This window comes from Cervus elaphus, chromosome 7 (genome assembly GCF_910594005.1).
Source record: "Cervus elaphus chromosome 7, mCerEla1.1, whole genome shotgun sequence".
NCBI classification, from domain to species: Eukaryota; Metazoa; Chordata; class Mammalia; order Artiodactyla; family Cervidae; genus Cervus; species Cervus elaphus.
In genome coordinates this window covers 26,258,723-26,278,832 of record NC_057821.1, presented here as the reverse complement: position 1 = coordinate 26,278,832, position 20,110 = coordinate 26,258,723, and the positions used below count along the sequence as shown (strand labels likewise).

At 35.6% G+C, this 20,110-nt stretch overlaps 1 protein-coding gene across 4 annotated transcripts in view; it reads right to left on the bottom strand.

Annotated features, from left to right (window-relative positions):
* The window catches only part of LOC122697770 (butyrophilin-like protein 1), a 29,108-nt gene extending 10,656 nt beyond the window's left edge, over positions 1 to 18,452 (bottom strand). For 2 of the 4 annotated variants that reach the window (XM_043908760.1, XM_043908761.1), the window contains exons 1-4: positions 18,315 to 18,452; positions 13,612 to 13,632; positions 12,726 to 12,746; positions 9,011 to 9,031 (exon numbers count right to left, since the gene is read on the bottom strand). In XM_043908760.1, coding sequence (XP_043764695.1) covers positions 9,011 to 9,031; positions 12,726 to 12,746; positions 13,612 to 13,632; positions 18,315 to 18,351 — 100 coding nt within the window. In that variant the 5' untranslated portion in view covers positions 18,352 to 18,452. The remainder of the gene's footprint in view (positions 1 to 9,010; positions 9,032 to 12,725; positions 12,747 to 13,611; positions 13,633 to 18,314) is intronic. The other 2 variants (XM_043908762.1, XM_043908763.1) reach the window with 1 other exon arrangement.
* Between the last annotated feature and the right edge of the window lie 1,658 nt (positions 18,453 to 20,110).

The following is a 20,110-nucleotide window of genomic DNA, read 5'->3' as shown; positions in this document are numbered from 1 at the left end:
AGTCCTATGACGATCCCCGTGTTCTGCCTTGAGGCAGTATCTCTACTTCAATTGAAAGAGGAGTGAGACTCAGAGAATCTTGTAGTAATTGTCAGGTGAAGCCAATAAGATCAGTTTCTGTGGGTCAAGGGGGCTGGTTTTGTATAACTGAATATAGTGAGGAGGAAAATTTTTAAAGAAATAACTCCAAATATTGGCTTGGATTTCTTGATTCTGTTGCTGAGTTTAAGCTATGTGTACATGGGGTGGAACTAATGAAGTAAGGCAAATAATTACAAAGAATCTATAATATTTATAGGACTTATATAGGACTGGAAGGTATTCAAGTTAATAGTAGCTAGAGAGAAGAGCTTTCATTGCACATATGGGCCCTGAAAAAACACCAAAATATGGGCAAATCTAGTGGTAAGACAAAATTAATTATATATTCAAGGCTATTCTAATCCTGATTGGACAAAATTTAAAACAAACCTTAAAAAAATCAAGCCAATTCTTAAGTAATTAAACTCTGTGCCAAACAAATTCAATACTCAAAAAAATAAAACACAGAAGCCAGCAGTCAACAATGCAATATTCAAAATATCCAACATCCTATAAGCAATTACTCACTAGGTAGAGCAGAAAAGTTTAATCCATAACTAGGAGAGGAGCATTCAAAAGAAAAAGACCTAGAATGGCAGATATCAGGGAATTAAATACTGGTTTAAAGATATGGGTGCTTCCTTATAGCTCAGATGGTAAAGAATCTGCCTGTAATGCAGGAGACCTGGGTTCAATTCCTAGGTCAAGAAGATCCCCTGGAGAAGAGAATGGCAACCCACTCCAGTACTCTTGCCTGGAGAATCCTATGGACAAAGGAGCCTGGGGGGCTATAGTCCACGGGGTCGCAAAGAGTCGGACACGACTGCATGACTAGCATTACTACTAGTGACTACTCGAATACAGTCCACAATTAAAGATAGTCTTTTGTTTATATAATTAACATATACATTAATTTAAAAAACATAAAATACAGCAAGAAAAAACATACAAAGTACAAAAAGGAGGCAATAGAATGCTTAAGGAAAAAAATAGTCTTTGAAACTTTACTTTACTGGATAGGGGTATATATTAAGCATGCAGAAGCAAAAATATTAAAAATTGAGACAAAAAATATAGCCAAACTAAAGCACAGAGGGAAAACGGCATCAACTGAACTGACACACATGTGTTTTAGATCCTAGAAGCAGTAGAATGAGCAGGAACAGTAAAGAAATAATTGTCTAAATTTCTCCCAATTTTATAAAACTGGAAAGGCACGCCTGACTCCAAGTTGGATAAACAAAAAGAGTTCCTCACTAAGACACATTTTTAAAAAATCTGGAAACAGAAATAAATATAAGAATGAATTTCTTACAGTTCTTTGTCATTAAATATACAAACTATAAGACTATTAAATCACAACTTGAAAGTCTGAAAATGAAAAAAAAATTAAAATTGGAATTCTACAGTTATTGATCTATCCTTCAAAATTAAGGAGGGAAAATTACTTTTAAAACAAACAAGTGTAGAAGCTCATGTAGCCAAAATAGTGCCACTACAAGATAGAAGTGAGCGTTTATTTAGAATGAGTGAAATAAAATGATAATAGAAGAATAAGAATGTATGGAAGGCATGGAGACAGAAATGATCAGAACTTAAACAGGGAGAGGTCCAACATCAAAAATTTTAGATGTGAAAAACAGACATCCAGGAGCAGAGGGAGCCAACAAATGTCTAACTGGCTTATAGATTTTTTAAGAGAAAGGGAATCATAAAGACATCCAGAAACCAATTTTTCAAAGGGCTTCAGGCATAAAGGATATCTGAAAACTTACCAACTTTTATCTGAAGTTCTTCTGAAAAATATAAATGCCAAGATCAATGTAAATTTCATGAGATAGACACAAGATATGAAATTCAAACTTATTGAAATATTTGTATTTAAAATTTATACTATCAGGATGCTGAAGATTACTCACACTCACACACACAGAGAAACACACAGGGAATCAGAACTCACTTTTTATATGGTTTGTTTTCTTTTGTTTGTCCTTTGACTGCTGTTAAATATACAGTCATTTCTCATAATGTGGTAGCTACATGTGTAAAGTTACTTCAAACACTGTATTAGAGAAAACAGAATCACTGCTCCATAATTGCTTAATATAGAATTAGGTTGTTGGGTGCATTTATGCTCAAAGATTTTGTCTACCAGTTACTATGGAATTTTATTGAATTTGAGTTTCTGTTTTAAATCAGCCTTAAAAAAAATGCTGATCTTCACTATATCACATGGCGGGAAAGTACTAAATGACAGTAAAGTAGGTTTAAATCAAATGATCTGATTTTTTAAAAGAGAAATCTGGCATATCGTAAACCTTAAACATGTTGGAATTTCAAAGGCATCTTGATAAAATTCATGAGAAAACCACTATCTGTTCCTTTGATTGAAACAAGAAGACCAATCAAAGAAATAACGATGGGGAAAACTGAATGACAAATGAAGTGGGCAACCTCAGTTGGAAAAATAAATTAACAAGACAAAAATCAAATAAAAAATATGTGTCTGTGTGAGCTGAGGAGGTGATCCTTGCTTAGTGAAGGTAAGGGTACAAGAAACAGATGAAATAATGAAGGTCCCCAGTAGAATATATTATTGGTACTTGCCTTTTTCATGTTTACTGTCCTCTAAAAAGTAGAAGGGAAAGAACAATCCATTCCAAATGAAAGCACTTTGTCAAGAAAAGAGATGGACAAAGTTGAAAACCCTTTTGTAATTGATTCTTTGGTATATATTGACTCAGGTCTTCCCTGGTGGCTTAGTGATAAAGAATCCATCTGCCAAGCAGGAAATCCAGGTTCCATCCCTGGGTTGGATACATGACATGGAGTAGGAAATGGCAATCCATTCCAGTATTCTTGCCTGGGAAATTCCATGGACAGAGGAGTCTGGTGGGCTACACTCCAAAGTGTTGTGAAGAGTTGGACATGATTTAGTGACTAAACAACAGGAAAGGAATAGAAAATAGAAGTTAAATGTAACTGAAGAGGTATCTTTATCAATTGAGCTTATCCTGGAGAAAAATGATAGATCAACAATTTAGAATACACAAACTTGGCACCTATCTTAGAAATAAAATTCTGTTCACAGAAAGGCTCTGTCTACTTGATGGCCATGACTAGAAATATAAGACAGGTAACAATGCCATAAATTGAGCAGCCAATGAAGGTGGGTAATGAATTGGATGGATTGAGTTGGATGAATAAGATACTTACATAAAAACATGTAAAATCATGTCTCTATTTGCATTTAAGAGAGATGATCTTTAAGAGTTGAAGGCAAGAGCATAAGAAATAGATAAGAGAATGACAATGTACACAGTGGAATATGTTAATGGTATGTATTTTCCTGTTCATTCTCCTCTGAAAAGTAGAAGGAAGAAATAAACAATTCATCCCAAATAAAAGCATAATGTTAAGAAAGAAGAAAAGAAAAATTTGGACTTCTTTCATAGTGTACTGTGTGGACCAACTTGATCTATATTTGTGGAACTGGAGCCATAAATTCCCAAAAGACATCTCACCAACCAGAAGCTGGGTTGTCTTACATCCCTCCACCCTTTTCTGCTAAAGGAACTAAATTAGGAAATAAAACCATAATAGGAGATAAGGCCAGGATTCTTAAGAGATGCACAATATCAGTCATTCTTCTTTTGTTGGGCCATCCTGTTTTACACTGAAATGCAGATATACACACATGTGGGCTTTCCAGGTGGCTCAGTGGTAAAGAATCCAACTGCCAGTGCAGGAGATGTGGGATTGGACATGTTTTAGTGACTAAAGAACAACAGAAAACAGGTCCTTAAAAAGATGAGGAAGCATACAGTGAAAGAACCCATCTGTTCAAAAATGTAGCTGTAGTAGAGTCATATGAGACTTATTATATACATTAAAGATATATGTTCCTAAATTCCATTCCCAAAAAAGAATGTAACTGGAATTGTCATGAGAAAGTGGGACAACCATTTTGGAAAACAGTGTTAGGGTACCTTGAAAACATAGTAATAAGCTTCTTGTTATGTTCCAGACTTTATTCTCCAAGGAAAAAGTAGTAAAATAGAATTTCTACAACTAATATTTGTAAATGAATGTTCACAGAAGCTTTGTCAGTACAAGCCAAAAATATGAAGCAATTTAAATATTCATTGGCAGGTGAAAGATAAACAAACTGTCCTATATAACTTCAATGGTATAATACACAACAGTAAAGAATAAAAAATAGATTGTAGGCACATGAAACAATGGGCTTCCCCAGTAGCTCAGCAGTAAAGAATCTGCCTGAAACACAGGAGCCACAGGAGATGTGGGTTTGATCCCTGGGTTGGGACAGGTATGGCAACCCACTCCAGTATTCTTGCCTGAAGAATCCCTTGGACAGAAGAGCCTGGGAGGGTGGGGGAGGGGAGGGGGCTACAGTCCATGGTGTTGCAAAGAATCAGACACAACTGAAGCAATTTAGCATGCACATGAAACAATATGGCATAACCACAAAAGGAGTATTCTGAGTGAAGTAAGCAAGATATAAAATTATACATAGAGTCTGAATCTATCTACATAAAATTCTTGAAAAAATAGATAATCTGTATTTAGAAAGACATTCTTGATTACTTAGGAACAAGATGGAGCAGAAAAAGGCCTGATGGAGTCATACAAATCCCAGGTGGCTCAGTGGTAAAGAATCTGCTTGCAGTTCTATTTCCAGTTTTTAAGGAATCTCCTCACTGTTCTCCAAAGTGGCTGTACTAATTTACATTCCCACCAACATTGTAAGAGGGTTCCTTTTCTTCACACCCTCTCCAGCATTTATCATATGTAGACTTTTTGATGGCAGCCATTCTGACTGGCATGAGATGGTACCTCATTGTGGTTTTGATTTGCATCTCTCATTATCATGAGTGATGTTGAGCATCTTTTCATGTGTTTGTTAGCCATCTGAATGTCTTCTTTGGAGAAATGTTGCTTCAGTTCTTTGGCCCATTTTTTGATTGGGTCATTTATTTTTCTGGAATTGAGCTGCATGAGCTGCTTGTATATTTTTAAGATTAATTTTTTGTCAGTTGCTTTGTTTGCTATTATTTTCTCCCATTCTGAAGAATGTCTTTTCTCCTTGCTTATAGTTTCCTTTGATGTGCAAAAGTTTTTAAGTTTAATTAGGTCCCATTTGTTTATTTTTGCTTTTATTTCCATTACTCTGGGAGGTGGGTCATAGGAGATCCTGCTGTGATTTATGTCAGAGAGTGTTTTGCCTATGTTTTCCTCTAGGAGTTTTATAGTTTCTGGTCTTACATTTAGATCTTTAATCCATTCTGAGTTTATTTTTGTGTATGGTGTTAGGAAGTGTTCTAGTTTTTTTTCTTTTACAAGTGGTTGACCAGTTTTCCCAGCACCACTTGTTAAAGAGACTGTCTTTTCTTCATTGTGTATTCTTGCCTCCTTTGTCAAAGATAAGGTGTCCATAGGTGTGTGGATTTATCTCTGGGCTTTCTATTTTGTTCCATTGATCTGTATTTCTGTCTTTGTGCCAGTACCATACTGTCTTGATGACTGTGGCTTTGTAATATAGTATGAAGTCAGGCAGGTTGATTCCTCCAGTTCCATTCTCTTTCTCAAGATGACCCAGCAATCCCACTGCTGGGCATACACACCGAGGAAACCCGAATTGAGAGAGATATGTGTACCCCAATGTTCATTGCAGCACTGTTTACAATAGCCAGGACATGGAAGCAACTTACATGCCCATTGGCAGACGAATGGATAAGAAAGCTGTGGTCCATGTACACAATGGAATATTACTCAGATATTAAAAAGAATGCATTTGAATTAGTTCTAATGAGGTGGATGAAACTGGAGCCTATTATACAGAGTGAAGTAAGTCAGAAAGAAAAACACCAATACAGTATATTATTGCATATATATGGAGTTTAGAAAGATGGCAACGATGACCCTATATGCGAGACAGCAAGAGACACAGATGTAAAGGACAGACTTTTGGACTCTGTGGGAGAAGGCGAGGGTGGGATGATTTGAGAGAATAGCACTGAAGCATGTATATTATCATATGTGAAACAGATCGCCAGTCCAAGTTCAATACATGAGACAGGGAGCTCAGGGCTGGTGCACTGGGATGACCCTGAGGGATGGAACGGGGAGGGGTGTTCAGGATGGGGGACACATGTACACCCATGGCTCATTCATGTCAATGTATGGCAAAAACCACTACAATATTGTAAAGTAATTAGCCTCCAATTAAAATAAATAAATTAAATTTTAAAAAAAGAATCTGCTTGCAATGCAAAAGCTGTAGGAAACAGGGGTTCAATCCCTGGATTGGGAAGATCCCCTTGAAAATGAAATGGCCACCAACTCAGTATTCTCACAGGGGTAATCCCGTGGACAGAGGAGCCTGGTGGGCTACACTCCGTAAGTCCCAAAAAGTCAAACACCACGGAGTGACTGAGTTCACAGACATGTCATTTCTGCAGATCCTACTTTCCCTTTTTCTGGTAACTTGAATTTTAACACAAGTAAAAGATAGTTTTCGACAAATCTTAGTCTCAGTCTTAGAGACAAAGTAGCATTGTTTTCTGATTCTTCTTCCTCTTTCACTTTTCCTCTCTTCCTCCTCTTCCTCGTCTTCTCATTATTATTCCTTTCTTGTCCTCCTTCTTCCCTGGTTGTTCATCCTTCTCTATGGAGGCTACCATTATCTAACAGACTTCTATGTTTTCTTTTTCTTCTTTCTTATTTTCTCTGTCTTTCTCTTCTCTCTCTTTTCTCTGAATTTATGTGTTACTTTTCTTTCACAGACTCTAATGTGGCTTTATTAGAGAGTTTCTCAATAAAAGAGATATTTAGTTTGATATATAACATTTTTTTCAAAGACCATGTCAGTCATTTCTTTTTAACTTTGAAAAATCACTTAAAAGTTACCATACATTCTAGCATACTATAATATTGCTTTAGAAAAAAAAGAAATTGAATGTTTATAGTAAGCTCTCTGTGACTCTCTTCAGAAATAATTTTCAAATTATTTAAAGAAATTGAAAATTTTTATTTTCAAACATTGTGTAAGAAATCTTGTGATTCCTAAGCAACAGCAGACAAATAAGTTGAATCCTATGATAATCCTGATATTCTGCCTTGAGGCACTATCTGGACTTCATTTAAAAAGGAGTGAGATAATGAGAATCTTGTAGTATTCCTCAAGTGAAGTCAATAAGATAGATTTTTGTGAGTAAAGTATGAGTTGGTCTGGAATTCAGTTATACAAATTCTAGCTGGAATTTGTATGACAATATTGTGAGAAGGAAGCTTTTTAAAGAAGTAATTCCAAATATCCTAGAAATTCCAAATAATTCCAAATATGCTTAGATTTTTTCCTTGACTCTATTGCTCAGTTTAAGCAAGGTATGTATGCATGAAATGAAAGAAGTGAGGCAAACAATGGCAAAGGATCTATAATATTAATAGGACTTCTATAGGACTGGAGACATTCAAGTTTATAGCAGTTGGAGTGAAGAGTTATCATTGAATACATGTCTGAATATATGTGCACTGAGAAAACACCAAATAGGTCGAATCTAGTGGAGAAGGAAATGGCAACCCACTCCAGTGTTCTTGCCTGGAGAATCTCAGGGATGGGGTCGCACAGAGTCGGACACGACTGAAGTGACTTAGCAGCAGCAGTGGTAAGACAAAATGGATCGTTTATTAAGGGCTACTCTAATCTTGCTCTGACAAAGGGTAAAACTAATCTTAAAAGAATCAAGCCAGTTCTTGAGTAGCCTAACTCTGTGCTAGACAAATTCAGTACTAAACAGAACAAAACACAGGCTCCAACAGTCAATGAACTAATGTTTAAAATACCCACATCCTACAGAAAATTACTAGGTAGGCGGAGGAGAAAAATACAATCCATAACTAGGAGAGAAATATTCAAAAGAAAAGACTTGAATGGCAGAGATCAGGGAATTAAAACATGGTTTAAAGACTGTATTTTTGTATTACAAATATATTCATTAATTTAAAAAACATAAAAGATTATGAGAAAAAGAATACAAAGTACAAAAAGAAAAACAAGTAGAACTCTTAAGAATAAAAAATACAGTATTTGAAACTTTAATTTACTTAATATTGCTATATATTAGATGCTGCAGAAGAAAAAATATCAAAAATTGAGATGATAATTATAACCAAGCTAAAGTGCAGAGGAAAAAGGAAAAATAGAATCAACTGAATTTAAACACATGTGTTTTAGATCCTAGAAGCATTGTAATGAGCAGGGAGAGTGAAGAAGAAATAATTGTCTAAATTTTTCCCAATTTTATAAAACTAGAAAGTCACAGCTGGCCCCAAGATGAGTGAATAAAAAGCATTCCCCACAAAGGCACATTTTTTTTAAAATCTGGAAAACAGTAAGAGAAAAAGACATTTTAGCGAAACAAAACATATAAGAATGAATTTCTTACAGTTCTTTGTCATTAAATATACAAACCAGGAGACTATCAAATCACAACTTGAAAGTCTGAAAAGCATAAAGGCAAAAAAGAAAAACTAGAACTTAAAACTAGTGATATGTCCTTCAAAATTAAAGAGGTATAAATTGTTTCTTAAAACAAACAAATGTAGAAGCTTATGTCACCAGAATAGTACCACTACAAGGCAGAGGAAGCCAGTGTTTATAAAGAATGAATGATATAAAATGAAAATGGAAGAATAGGAATGTATGCAAGATAGGGAGACAGAAATGAGCAGAATTTAAATAGGGAGAAGTCCAACATCAAAATATTTAGATGAGAAAACCAGATATCCAGGAGCAGAGGGGGCTAATAAACGGCTTACAGATTTTTTTAAAGGAAGGGAATCATAAAGACATCCATAAACCAGTTGTATGAAAGGGCTTCAGGAGTAAAGAATATCAAGAACTTACCAACTTTTTTCTGAAGAGCCTCTGAAAAACATAAATGCAAAGACCAATGTCAATTTCATGAGATAGACACAGGATATGAATTCAAACTTGCTGAGATATTCATATTTAAAATTTACACTGTCAGGATGCAGACTACTCACATTCACCCACACAGAGAAACAAACAGGGAATCAGAACTCACTTATTATTTGGTTTGCTTTCTTTTATCTGGTCTTTGACTGCTGATAAATATACAGTCATTTCTCATAATGTGGTGCTACATTGTGTAAAGTCACCTCAAACGCTATATTAGAGAAATAGAATCACTTCTCTATAGATGTCTATACAGAGTAAGGTTTCTGGGTGCTTCTATGCTCAAAGATTTTGTCCACCAGTTACTACGGAATTTTATTGAATTTGAGTTTCTGTTTTAACACAGCCTAAAGAAAGTTGATCTTCATTACATCACATGGAGAAAAAGGAGGGAAAGTACTAAATGGCCATAAAGGAGGTTTAAATACAATGACCTGAGCTTTTCTTGGAGAAATCTGACATGTCATAAATCTTAAATATGTTTAAATTTCAAAGATGCCTTGATAGAATTTATGAGAAAAAAAACTACCTGTTCTCTTGATTGCAACAAGAAGACCAACCAAAGAAGTAATGATTGAGAAAGCTGAATGGCAAACGAAGTGGCTAAGTTCATTTGGAAAGATAAGCTAACAAGACAAAAATCAAATAAAAATGTGTTCGTAAAAAAAAAAAAAAAAAAATGTGTTTGTGTGTTAGTTCAGGAAGATGATCCTTGCTTGTTGAAGGCACAGGTACAGGAAACAGAAGAAATAATAAAAAGGTCCCCAGTGAAATACATTATTGATACTTGCCTTTGCCTTGTTTACTATTCTCTAAAAAGAATAAAGGAAGAAACAATCCATTCCAAATGAATGCATTTTGTCAGGAGGAGAGAAGGACAAATTTATTTTCTGATTCATAATGAGTTGGGGCTTCCCTGGTAGCTGAGTGGTAAAGTATCCACCTGCTATACTGTAGGAGTAAGTGAGTGAAAGTTGCTCAGTTGTGTCTGACTCTTTGTGACTCCATGGACTATACAGTCCATGGAATTCTCCAGGTCAGAATACTGGAGTGGGTAGCCTTTCCCTTCTCTAGGGATCTTCCCAGCCCAGGGATCAGACCCAGGTCTCCTGCATTGCAGGTGGATTCTTTACCAGCTGAGCCACCAGGGAAGCCCATACTGTAGGAGACCCAGGTTTAATCCCTGGTTTGGAAAGATGCTCTGGAGAATGAAATGGCAACCCACTGCAATATTCGTGCCTGGGAAATCCCATGGACAGAAAAGTCTGGTGGGCTACAGTCCAAATGGTTGCAAGGAGTATAACACAACTTAGCGACGAAACAGCAACAAAGGAATAGAAAGGTGATGTTACATGTCAGTGAAGAGGGATCTACATCAACTGAGACTATCTTGGAGAAAACTGGTAAGTCAGAAGTTTAAATATCCAAACTTGACATGTATCTTAGTAATGAAATTCTGTTAGTGGAAAGGCTTTCTCTCCTTGAAGGCAATGACTAGAAATACAAGAGAGGCAATAATGCTGTAAATTGAATAGCAGATGAAGATGGATAGCTTAAGTTGGAAGAATGAGGTACTATATAAAATCATGTAAAAGTATGTCTCTGTTTGCATCTAAGGGAGATGATCTTTAAGAGTTGAAGGCAAGAGCATAAGAAATAGATGAGAGAATGACAATGTACACAGTGGAATACATTATTGGTACTTGTCTTTTTCTTGGTTACCTTCCTCTGAGAAGTAAAAGGAAGAAATAAGCAACTGATTCCATATAAAAGCATAATGTTAAAAAAGGAGAACCAAAATTGTGACTCCTTTCATAGTGTACTGCATGGTGCAACTTGATGTACATTTGTGAAAACTGGAGCCATAAATTTCCAAAGGACATCTCACCAATCAAAGGCTGGGTTGTCTCTTACATTCCTCCACCCCTTTCTGCTAAAGAAACTAAAAATGCAAGAAAGTGAAAGTCATTCAGTTGCATCCGACTCTTTGTGACCCCATGGAATAGTCCATGGAATTCTCCAGGCCAGAATACTGGAGTGGGTAGCCATTCCCTTCTTCAGGGGATCTTCCCAACCCAGTCATGCAACCCAGGTCTCCAGCATTGTGGGCGGATTCTTTGCCAGCTTAGCCACCAGGGAAGCCCAATTAGGAAATAAAACCCTAAGAGGAGATAGGGTAGAAATTCTTTGGGGATGCAAAATATCAATCATTTTACTTTGTTTGGGCCATCCTTTTTTACAATGAAATTCAGATATATACACATGTTGAGGACAGATCGGCTTTCCAGACAGGTCACTGGTGAAGAATCTGCCTGCCCTTGCAGGAGACATTGGTTCAATCACTGGGTTGGGAAGATATCCTGGAGAAGGACATGACAACCCACTCCAGTATCATGCAGGGATAATTCCATGGACAGAAGAGCCTGGATGGCTATAGTCCATGGGGTTGGAAAGAGTCAGACATAACTGAGTGACTGAACTGAACTGAAAACAAACCTTTAAAGATTCAAGCCAATTCTTGAGTAGAGAAATTCAGTACTCAACAAAACAAAACACAGGCTCCAGAAGTCAATGAATTAGGTTTAAAATATCTAACATCCTACAGAAAATTACTAGCTAGATGGAGGAGAAAAATACAAACCATAGTTAGGAGAGAATAACACAAAAGGAAAAGACCTGGAATAACAGATGAGGGAATGAAATAATGGTTTAAATACCATAATTTTGTCTGTATTATTAATATATTCACTAATTTAAAAAACACAAAACATTATGAGAGAAGCACAAAGTATAAAAAGAAAACAAGTAGAATGTTTTAGAATAAAAAATACAATATTAGAAACTTTATTCAATATTGCACATATTAGACATCGCAGAAGTAAACAACTAAAAATTAAAACAGAAGTAAAATATAACCAAACTAAAGCACAGAGGTAAATAGCATCAACTGAACTGACACACAAGGGTTTCAGATCCTAGAAGGATGGTAATGAGCATGGAGCGTGAAGTAAAAATAATTGTCTAAATGTCCCCAAATTTTATAAAACTAGAAAGTCACAGCTGGCTCTAAGCTGGGTAAACAAAAAGAGCTCCTCGTCAAGGCACATTTTTTAAAATCTGGAAAACAGTCTGAGAAAAACACATTTTACCATAAAATAAATAAGAATGGATTTCTTATAGTTCTTTGTCATTAAATATGCAAACCAGAAGACTATCAAACCACAACTTGAAAGTCTGAAAAGGAAAAAGGGGAAAAAAAAGAAAAGCTAGAATTCTAAATTTAGTGATATATCCTTCAAAATTAAGGAGATGTAAATTATTTTTAAAAACAAACAAATGTAGAGCCTTGTTTCACCAAAATAGTGCCACCACAAGATAGAAGGAGCCCGGTCTATATAGAACAAACAATATAAAATGGAAATAGAAGAATAGGAATGTATGGAAGGTAGGAAGATGGAAATGAGTAGAACTTAAATAGGGAGAAGTCCAATATAAGAAGTTTTGATGTGAAGTACAGATATCCAGGAGCAGAGGGGGGCCAATAAATGCCTTATAGATCTTTTAAAAGGAAGGGAATCATACAGACATCCAGAAACCAGTTGTATTAAAGGGCTTCAGGAGTAAAGTTTATCAGAGAACTTACCAACTTTTTTCTGAGGATCTTCTGAAAGATATAAATGCAGAGATCAATGTCAATTTCATAAGACAGGCCCTGAAAGATATAAATGCAGAGATCAATGTCAATTTCATAAGACAGGCCCAAGATATGAAATTGAAATTTAAGGAAATATTTGTATTTAAAATTTACACTATCAGGATGCAGAAGACTATTCACATTCACTCACACAAAGAAACACGCAGGAACTCAGAACTCACTTATTATTTGGTTTGTTTTATTTTATTTGGTCCTAGACTGCTATTAAATACAGTCATTTCTCATATTGTCATAGCTACATTGTGTAAGGTCACCTCAAACATTGTATTAGAGAAAACAGAATCACTGCTCTATAAATGCCTAATAATAATTAGGTTTCTGGGTACTTCTATGCTCAAAGATTTTGTCCACCGGTTACTATGGAATTTTATTGAATCTGAGTTTCTGTTTTAACCCATCCTGAACAAAGCTGATATTCACTACATCATGTGGGGCAAAGGGAGGGAAAGCACTAAGTTACAGTTAAGGAAGCTTAAATCAATTGAACAAAAATTTTCTTGGAGTAATCTTACATGTTATAAACCTTGAATATGTTGACATTTCAAAGACACCTTGATAAAATTTATGAAAAAAAAAATGGCTGTTCTCTTGATTGTGACAAGACGACCAACCAAAAAAGTAATGATTGGGAAAACTAAATGGCCAATGAAATGAGCAAACTCAGTTAGAAAGATAAGCTAACAAGACAAAAATCAGATAAAAATATGTGTTTATGTGATTTGAGGAAGATGATCCTTGCTTATTGAAGGCAAGGGTACAAGAAACAGATGAAATAATAACAAGGTCCCCAGTGGAATACATTTTTGGTACTTGCCTTTTTGGTATTCACTGTTCTCTAAAAAGTAAAAGAAAGGAAGAATCAGTTCTTTCCAAATGAATGCATTTTGTCAGGAACAGAGAAGGACAAAATTCAAAACCCTTTTATAATTTACTTCTTGGTGTATATTGACTCAGGGCTTCCCTCGTGGGGGAAAAAAAAGAAAATGCCTGCCAAGCAGGAGACCCAGGTTTGATCCCTGAGTCAGGAAGATTCCCTGGAAAAGAAAATGGCAACCAACTCCAGTTCTTGCCTGGGAAATCTCAAGGACAGAGAAGCCTGTTGGTCTACAGTCCATGTGGTCCCAAAAGAGCCAAACACAACTTATTGACTAAAGAACAACAACATATTGACTCATATTTGTGAGAATTGGTTCATTAAAGTTCTAAAGGACATTTCAACACTCCAAAGTGTTTTAGGTTTTGTTTGTTTTCTTTGCATTACCCCACATGTTGGTGAAAGAAGAGTTAAGATAGGTGAAGAAAAATAAGAAAAGAAACAACAGGACTTCCACTGCATTAAATGATGTCCATCATTCATCTTTCATTGAGTCCTTTCAGGCTAAAATGCACACACACATGACGCAGGTATGACACAAAAAGTGATGAGGAGGTGCACAGAAAAGGTACCCATCTGTCTAAAACTGTACGTGTAGCAGTAGTTATATAAAACCTCTAATGTACATTGCAAAAATATATTATTAAATTATATTCCCTATGAAAACAAGAATATAATTTTAAAATGTCATTAGAAAAGGAGAATGTTAAAATTTATGATGATATTCGGTTTCCTTTTGGAAATATCTCAAGACAATAGTTACATGTGTTCCTCATATAAAATTTTCAGGAAATCTAGAGCCATATTATATTTAAACTTCCATTAAGACATAGCCCATCTACAAATATTTAAAAGGAATAAAATTTGCCAATTTGATAACTGTGTCAATAAAATACAAAAGAATAAATTATAAGTATTATGATTGTTTATCTTCTCTAAGGTTGGGAAAATTATTAATATATTTAACAATGAAAAGATACTAGAAGTATTTCATAGCCATATGTGTGTGTGTGTGTATATATATATATACAGCCAGTAAAAATTAGCATAAGGGAAAATATACCATCTAGTATTATTTGTAATTTTTGTTTGTAACTCCATTTTATAATAGTTACACAAGATTATAATAGTTACACAAGGCAAATGTTCAAAATAATTATAAATCCATGTTAATGAGTACACAATATAGAAAGATATCATTTTTGACATCAATTACAAAAGAGAGGAGATAAAGTTGCATAAAAGTAGAGTATTTTTGACCCAATTGAAGTTAAGTTGCTGTCAATTCAAAATATATTGTTCAAACTTTTGGATATTAGATGCTACTCCATGGTCTGCACAAATAAAACATCCATGGAATATATAGAAAAGGAAGTGATTAAGTAATCTCAATGTGTCACAATAAAAGGACAACTAATTCAGAGGAAAGTAGTGATGAAAGACAAAAATCCTAAAAACAGAAATCAAGGAGCAAGAAGGTAAAAGTCTTTCTTAATCACTAATTATTTCAAATGGAAATAGACTAAACTCCTCAATCAAAGGACATAGATTGGATGTATAGACTTGGAAAATGTACAGTTATACTCTGTCTAAAAGTGACTAATTTTAGATACAAATACACACAGGTTGAAACTGAAATGATGGAAGAAAATATTCCATTCAAATATTAACCAAGACAGAATTATACACTATCAATGAGAACAGACTTTAAAGCAAAATTTGTCAAAATAGTCAAAGAGGGACATTGTATATTGATAAAAGAGCAAATCACCAAGAAGATATAACAAATATAAGCATGTGTGCACCAAATAACAGATGCCTAGAATATATAAAGCAAACATTGACAGAATGGAGGAATTTACAGTATTAATTGGAGACTTCAGTACTCTATTTTCAATAATGGATAGAATAACGAAGTAGAAGATTGATGAAGAAACAGAGGGTTGAAGAGCATTAAACCAATCAGATTTAACAGATCTATGGACTCCGGGAGTTGGTGATGGACAGGGAGGCCTGGCATGCTGCGGTTCATATGGTCGCAAAGAATCTGGACACAACTGAGCGACAGAACTGATATATTAAATCCAGGCCTGGTGCACTGGGAAGACTCAGAGGGATTGGGTAGAGAGGAAGGTGGGAGGGGGGATCGGGATGGGGAATACATGTAAATCCACGGCTGATTCATGTCAATGTATGACAAAACCCACTACAATATTGTAAAGTAATTAGCCTCCAACTAATAAAAATAAATGAAAAAAATTTTTAAAAAATTAAAAAAATAAAAATAAATAAATTCTACTGAAAAACAGCATAATATGCATTTTTTTCTAATGAACACAGCACATTCTCTAGATAAACCATGTGCTGAGCTTAAAAAAAAAAAGCCTTAATGAATTTTAAAATAATGACATCAATACAAAGTATCTTTGCTGATTACAATAGAATGAAGGTAGAAATCAATAACAAAAAAACTAGGAAATTCACTACTATGTGGAAATTAAGCAACACACTTTTAAATACCAATGGGTCAAAGAAGAAATAACAAAAAAATTTTTGCAATTGTCTTGAGACCAATGAAAGCAAAGATACAACATATCCAATTTATGAGATACAGTGAAAGCAGGGAAATTTATAGCTGTGTGTGTGCTCAGTTGTTTAAGGTGCTATTAAAAAAAAAAAAAAAAGATTAAACCCAAAGCTAGCAGAAGAAAATAATAAAGACTAGAGTGAAGATAAACAAATTTTGGCAAAAGAATAGTGAAAAACAGTGAAACAAAAAAGTGGTTCTTTAAGATGAAGTTATTCACCATTTGATCTAAGATGGCCATTTTAATATTTTCAAGACTTATTCTGACTTGCTGAATATTAGGGTGTTCGATATTTGAAAACAGTTTTTACCTTCACCAAAATTTTCTCCATTCAAAGCTAAATGTCATTAGTCCCTTTAAATTTTCATCTTATTCCAAATGTTCAGACCCTTCACAATTCTGTATATTATACCCTTACCAGACTCCTTTTTATTTAATTTTTTCAAATTCAGTTTCCCAGCACTAAGCAAAAAACTGTAGCTAAAAATGTGACCATAGAAAAGTATATTGACATCTCTTGCTTGGAGATAACATCTGCATTGCGAAGCTCAAAATATGCTCATCTCTGTTCTCAACTCAAAGGCAAATTATTTTAAGAAGGGGAAGAATGTTCCGTTTAGATCACAAGATGACTCTGACTTATCATTTTCATGTGGTTTCTTACACATGAAATGATTAGATGTCATGGCTATCAGGATTGAAATACAAATGGCCAGACTAAGATTGGGTAAATTATCCCAAGATGAAAATCTGAAAAATCCACTACAGATATGTTTATGGTGGACTCACTGATCAAACAATGCTGCTTCCATTTAAGGACACTCTACATACATGCCAAGCTTGAGCCTCCTCCAGAGTTCAGGTAACCTACATCTCTCTCCAGAAAGGAGACACTGAACTGATACTGGGGAGAGCTTGGGTAAATTGATGTAGGACTTTGTGGGGCTATGATGGATCTTCTTTCCTTGGTGGATGCTAAGTGTGTTATCATGGACCAGAGTAACTGAGGGCAATGTGTTTACTCTCAGAGGAGGCTTTAAGCAGTTCACAGTGATAATCATATCTCTGGAGGTAGAAAAATTATATAAATCTTTTATATTTTAGGGTAACTTGAATGATACCCCGCTAATGGCAAGACATAATTTTTCTTTTAGGGGCAGACTTTTCCTTATTCACCAGTTGTGCGTGGATAGACATTGATTACCTGTAAGCTTAGTCAAATCATTGTTTATCCTTCAAGACAGAAAAAGTTCATCATTTGTTCAAAGTCTCATTGCATGTACTTTTTCATTACTTAATATGGAATTAGAGCCATAATCACTAGAGATTGGATTTCTGCTCCACTCTTAGAACCTCCAAATAGTGCACATTAAAATGTTTTAATCATGCATATTAATATCCACTTACAATTACACATGAATATATTATCTTAAAGGTTTGATTTCATTCTTATGCAAGGTGCTCAGTATGAGAGTATTGGTCTTCAATTTTGCAAGGTGATTTTTCACTACTTTGGGAATATACAAATGGATGGATTAAAGTGAAATTACTCAAGGAGTTTGCACTGTGAGAGAAGTTTCAGAATATTCAGAAGCATCACAGACATGAAGAGGAGAAGTATAGGAAGAGTGATAGTATCCATAAGTTAAAGTGTGCTGAAAGAAGTGAGGTAGAAGAATGAGGTGGAAGAATAATCAATATATAATGAGAATAGATGAGTGAGGTTTCCAGGCAAGAGTACTGGAGTGGGTTACCATTTCCTTCTCCAGGGGATCTTCCCAACCTAGGAAACGAACCTGGGTCTCCCGCACTGCGGGCAGACGCTTTACCATCTGAGCCACCAGGGAAGCCCAAAAACTACTTAGAGATGTCTAATTAGGGAATGAGAAAACAGGTTAACCAGACCTAAGAGTAACAGCTCCAACCACCAGGACTTGTATCCTGTGTTCTACTCTGTCTTTGTCTCAAATACCTTTATAGAGACACTAGGCATTTAAATTCATGAACACAGCACATATAAACACCAACAATAACAATGACAAAAATCAAACTCACCTTCTCCACTTGTAAAGAGTTTTACAAACCAACTCATTGTCTGAGTCACCAAGTCAGAAGGGAGTTTGATTCACATCTGTTGGTCCACAGGAAATTCCCAGCTTTTTTCTGATCTGGATTGCCAGAGCTTGAAATGTCTTTGTGCCCCCTCTACCAATACAGAAGAAAGGGACTGTACTACTCAGGGCTATATCCTTGGGATGGAGAGCTTCAGTCACGTGAACCAGGTCTTTTGCTCCCAAGTGCTGTAGCTGGGTAGAAAATGGAATTGTCTCAGAAGCAGGGAAGGAGACTCTGGAATTTTGTCCTTGGAGGCTGAGAAAGCAGTATTCTGTTGGCAGGTGTCCATTTCCTCACTTGAATGCACACACAAATGATCACATATACACACAAAATTCAATTGATAAGTGGCTTTTTTATTTCGTTTGTGCAGATAAAGCCCAGTGAGACTGCCTAGTACTGAAAAAGGAAGATATTTTATGTTCACTTAACAACATATGAAAACCAATTAAACTTAAGCCAGGGTTGTTACAGAGCAGGCAATGATTCCATGTTCCTTTCCATTTTCCCTTCTGCAGTCCAAATTTAGTACTAGCCTTTATTCTTCTCAAATTCAGTAACTTCTGAACTCTGCCTACTAGTGTAAACCTAAATTCTGCTATGGAGTCTTCTTTGTATCTTTCTAATCCTCACATGGGTCCATATTCCTTTTGTGGTGGAAAAATATGCCATTATGTGGCTTTACCACATTTTGTTTATCCATTCAATCATTGATAGGCATCTGGGTTGTGTTCACTTTTTCGGCCGTTGTGAAAAATCCTGCTGCAAACATTTGTGTACACATTTTTTGTGTGTGAATATATACTTTAATTTCTCTTGGGGTGGATCTGGAATGTTAGGTCCATAAATCAAGGAAAATTGGACATGGTCAAGTAGGAGATGGTAAGAATAAACATCAACATCCTAGGAATCAGCAAACTAAAGTGGACGGGAATGGGCAAATTTAATTCAGATGACCATTATATCTACTAATGTGGCAAGAATCCCATAGAAGAAATGGAGTAGCTCTCAAAAGAGTCCAAAGTGCAGTACCTGGGTGCACCCTCAAAAATGACAGAATGATCTCCGTTTTTTTCCAAGGCAAGCCATTCAACATCATAGACATCCAAGTCGATGGCCCTACCACTGATGCCAAAGAAGCTGATCAGTTCCATGTAGACCTAGAAGGCCTCCTAGAACTAACACCTAGAAAAGATATTCTATTCATCATCAGGGATTAGAATGCAAAAGTAGGAAGTCAAGATATACTGAGAATATCAGACAAATTTGGCCTTGGAGAACAAAATGAAGCAGGGCAAAGACTAATTGAATTCTGCCAAGAGAATGCACTAGTCATAGCAAATACCCTTTTTCAACAACACAAGAGATGACTTTACACATGGACATTACCAAATGGTCAATACCAAAATCAAATTGACTACATTCTTTGTAGCCAAAGATGGAGAAGCTGTATACAGTCACTAAAAACAAGACCTGTAGCTGACTGTGGCTCAGATCATCAGCTTCGCATAGCAAAATTCAGGCTTAAACTAAAGAAAACTGGGAAAAACACTATGCCAGCCAGGTATGACTTAAATCCCAAATGAATTCGCAGTAGAGGTAATGAACAGATTCAAGGAACTAGAGCTAGTTAAGAGTGTGCCAGGAGAACTATGGACAGAGGTCTGTAACACTGTACAGAGGCAGTGAACAAAATCATCCCCCCCCCAAAAAAAAGGGAAACAAGAAGCCAAAGT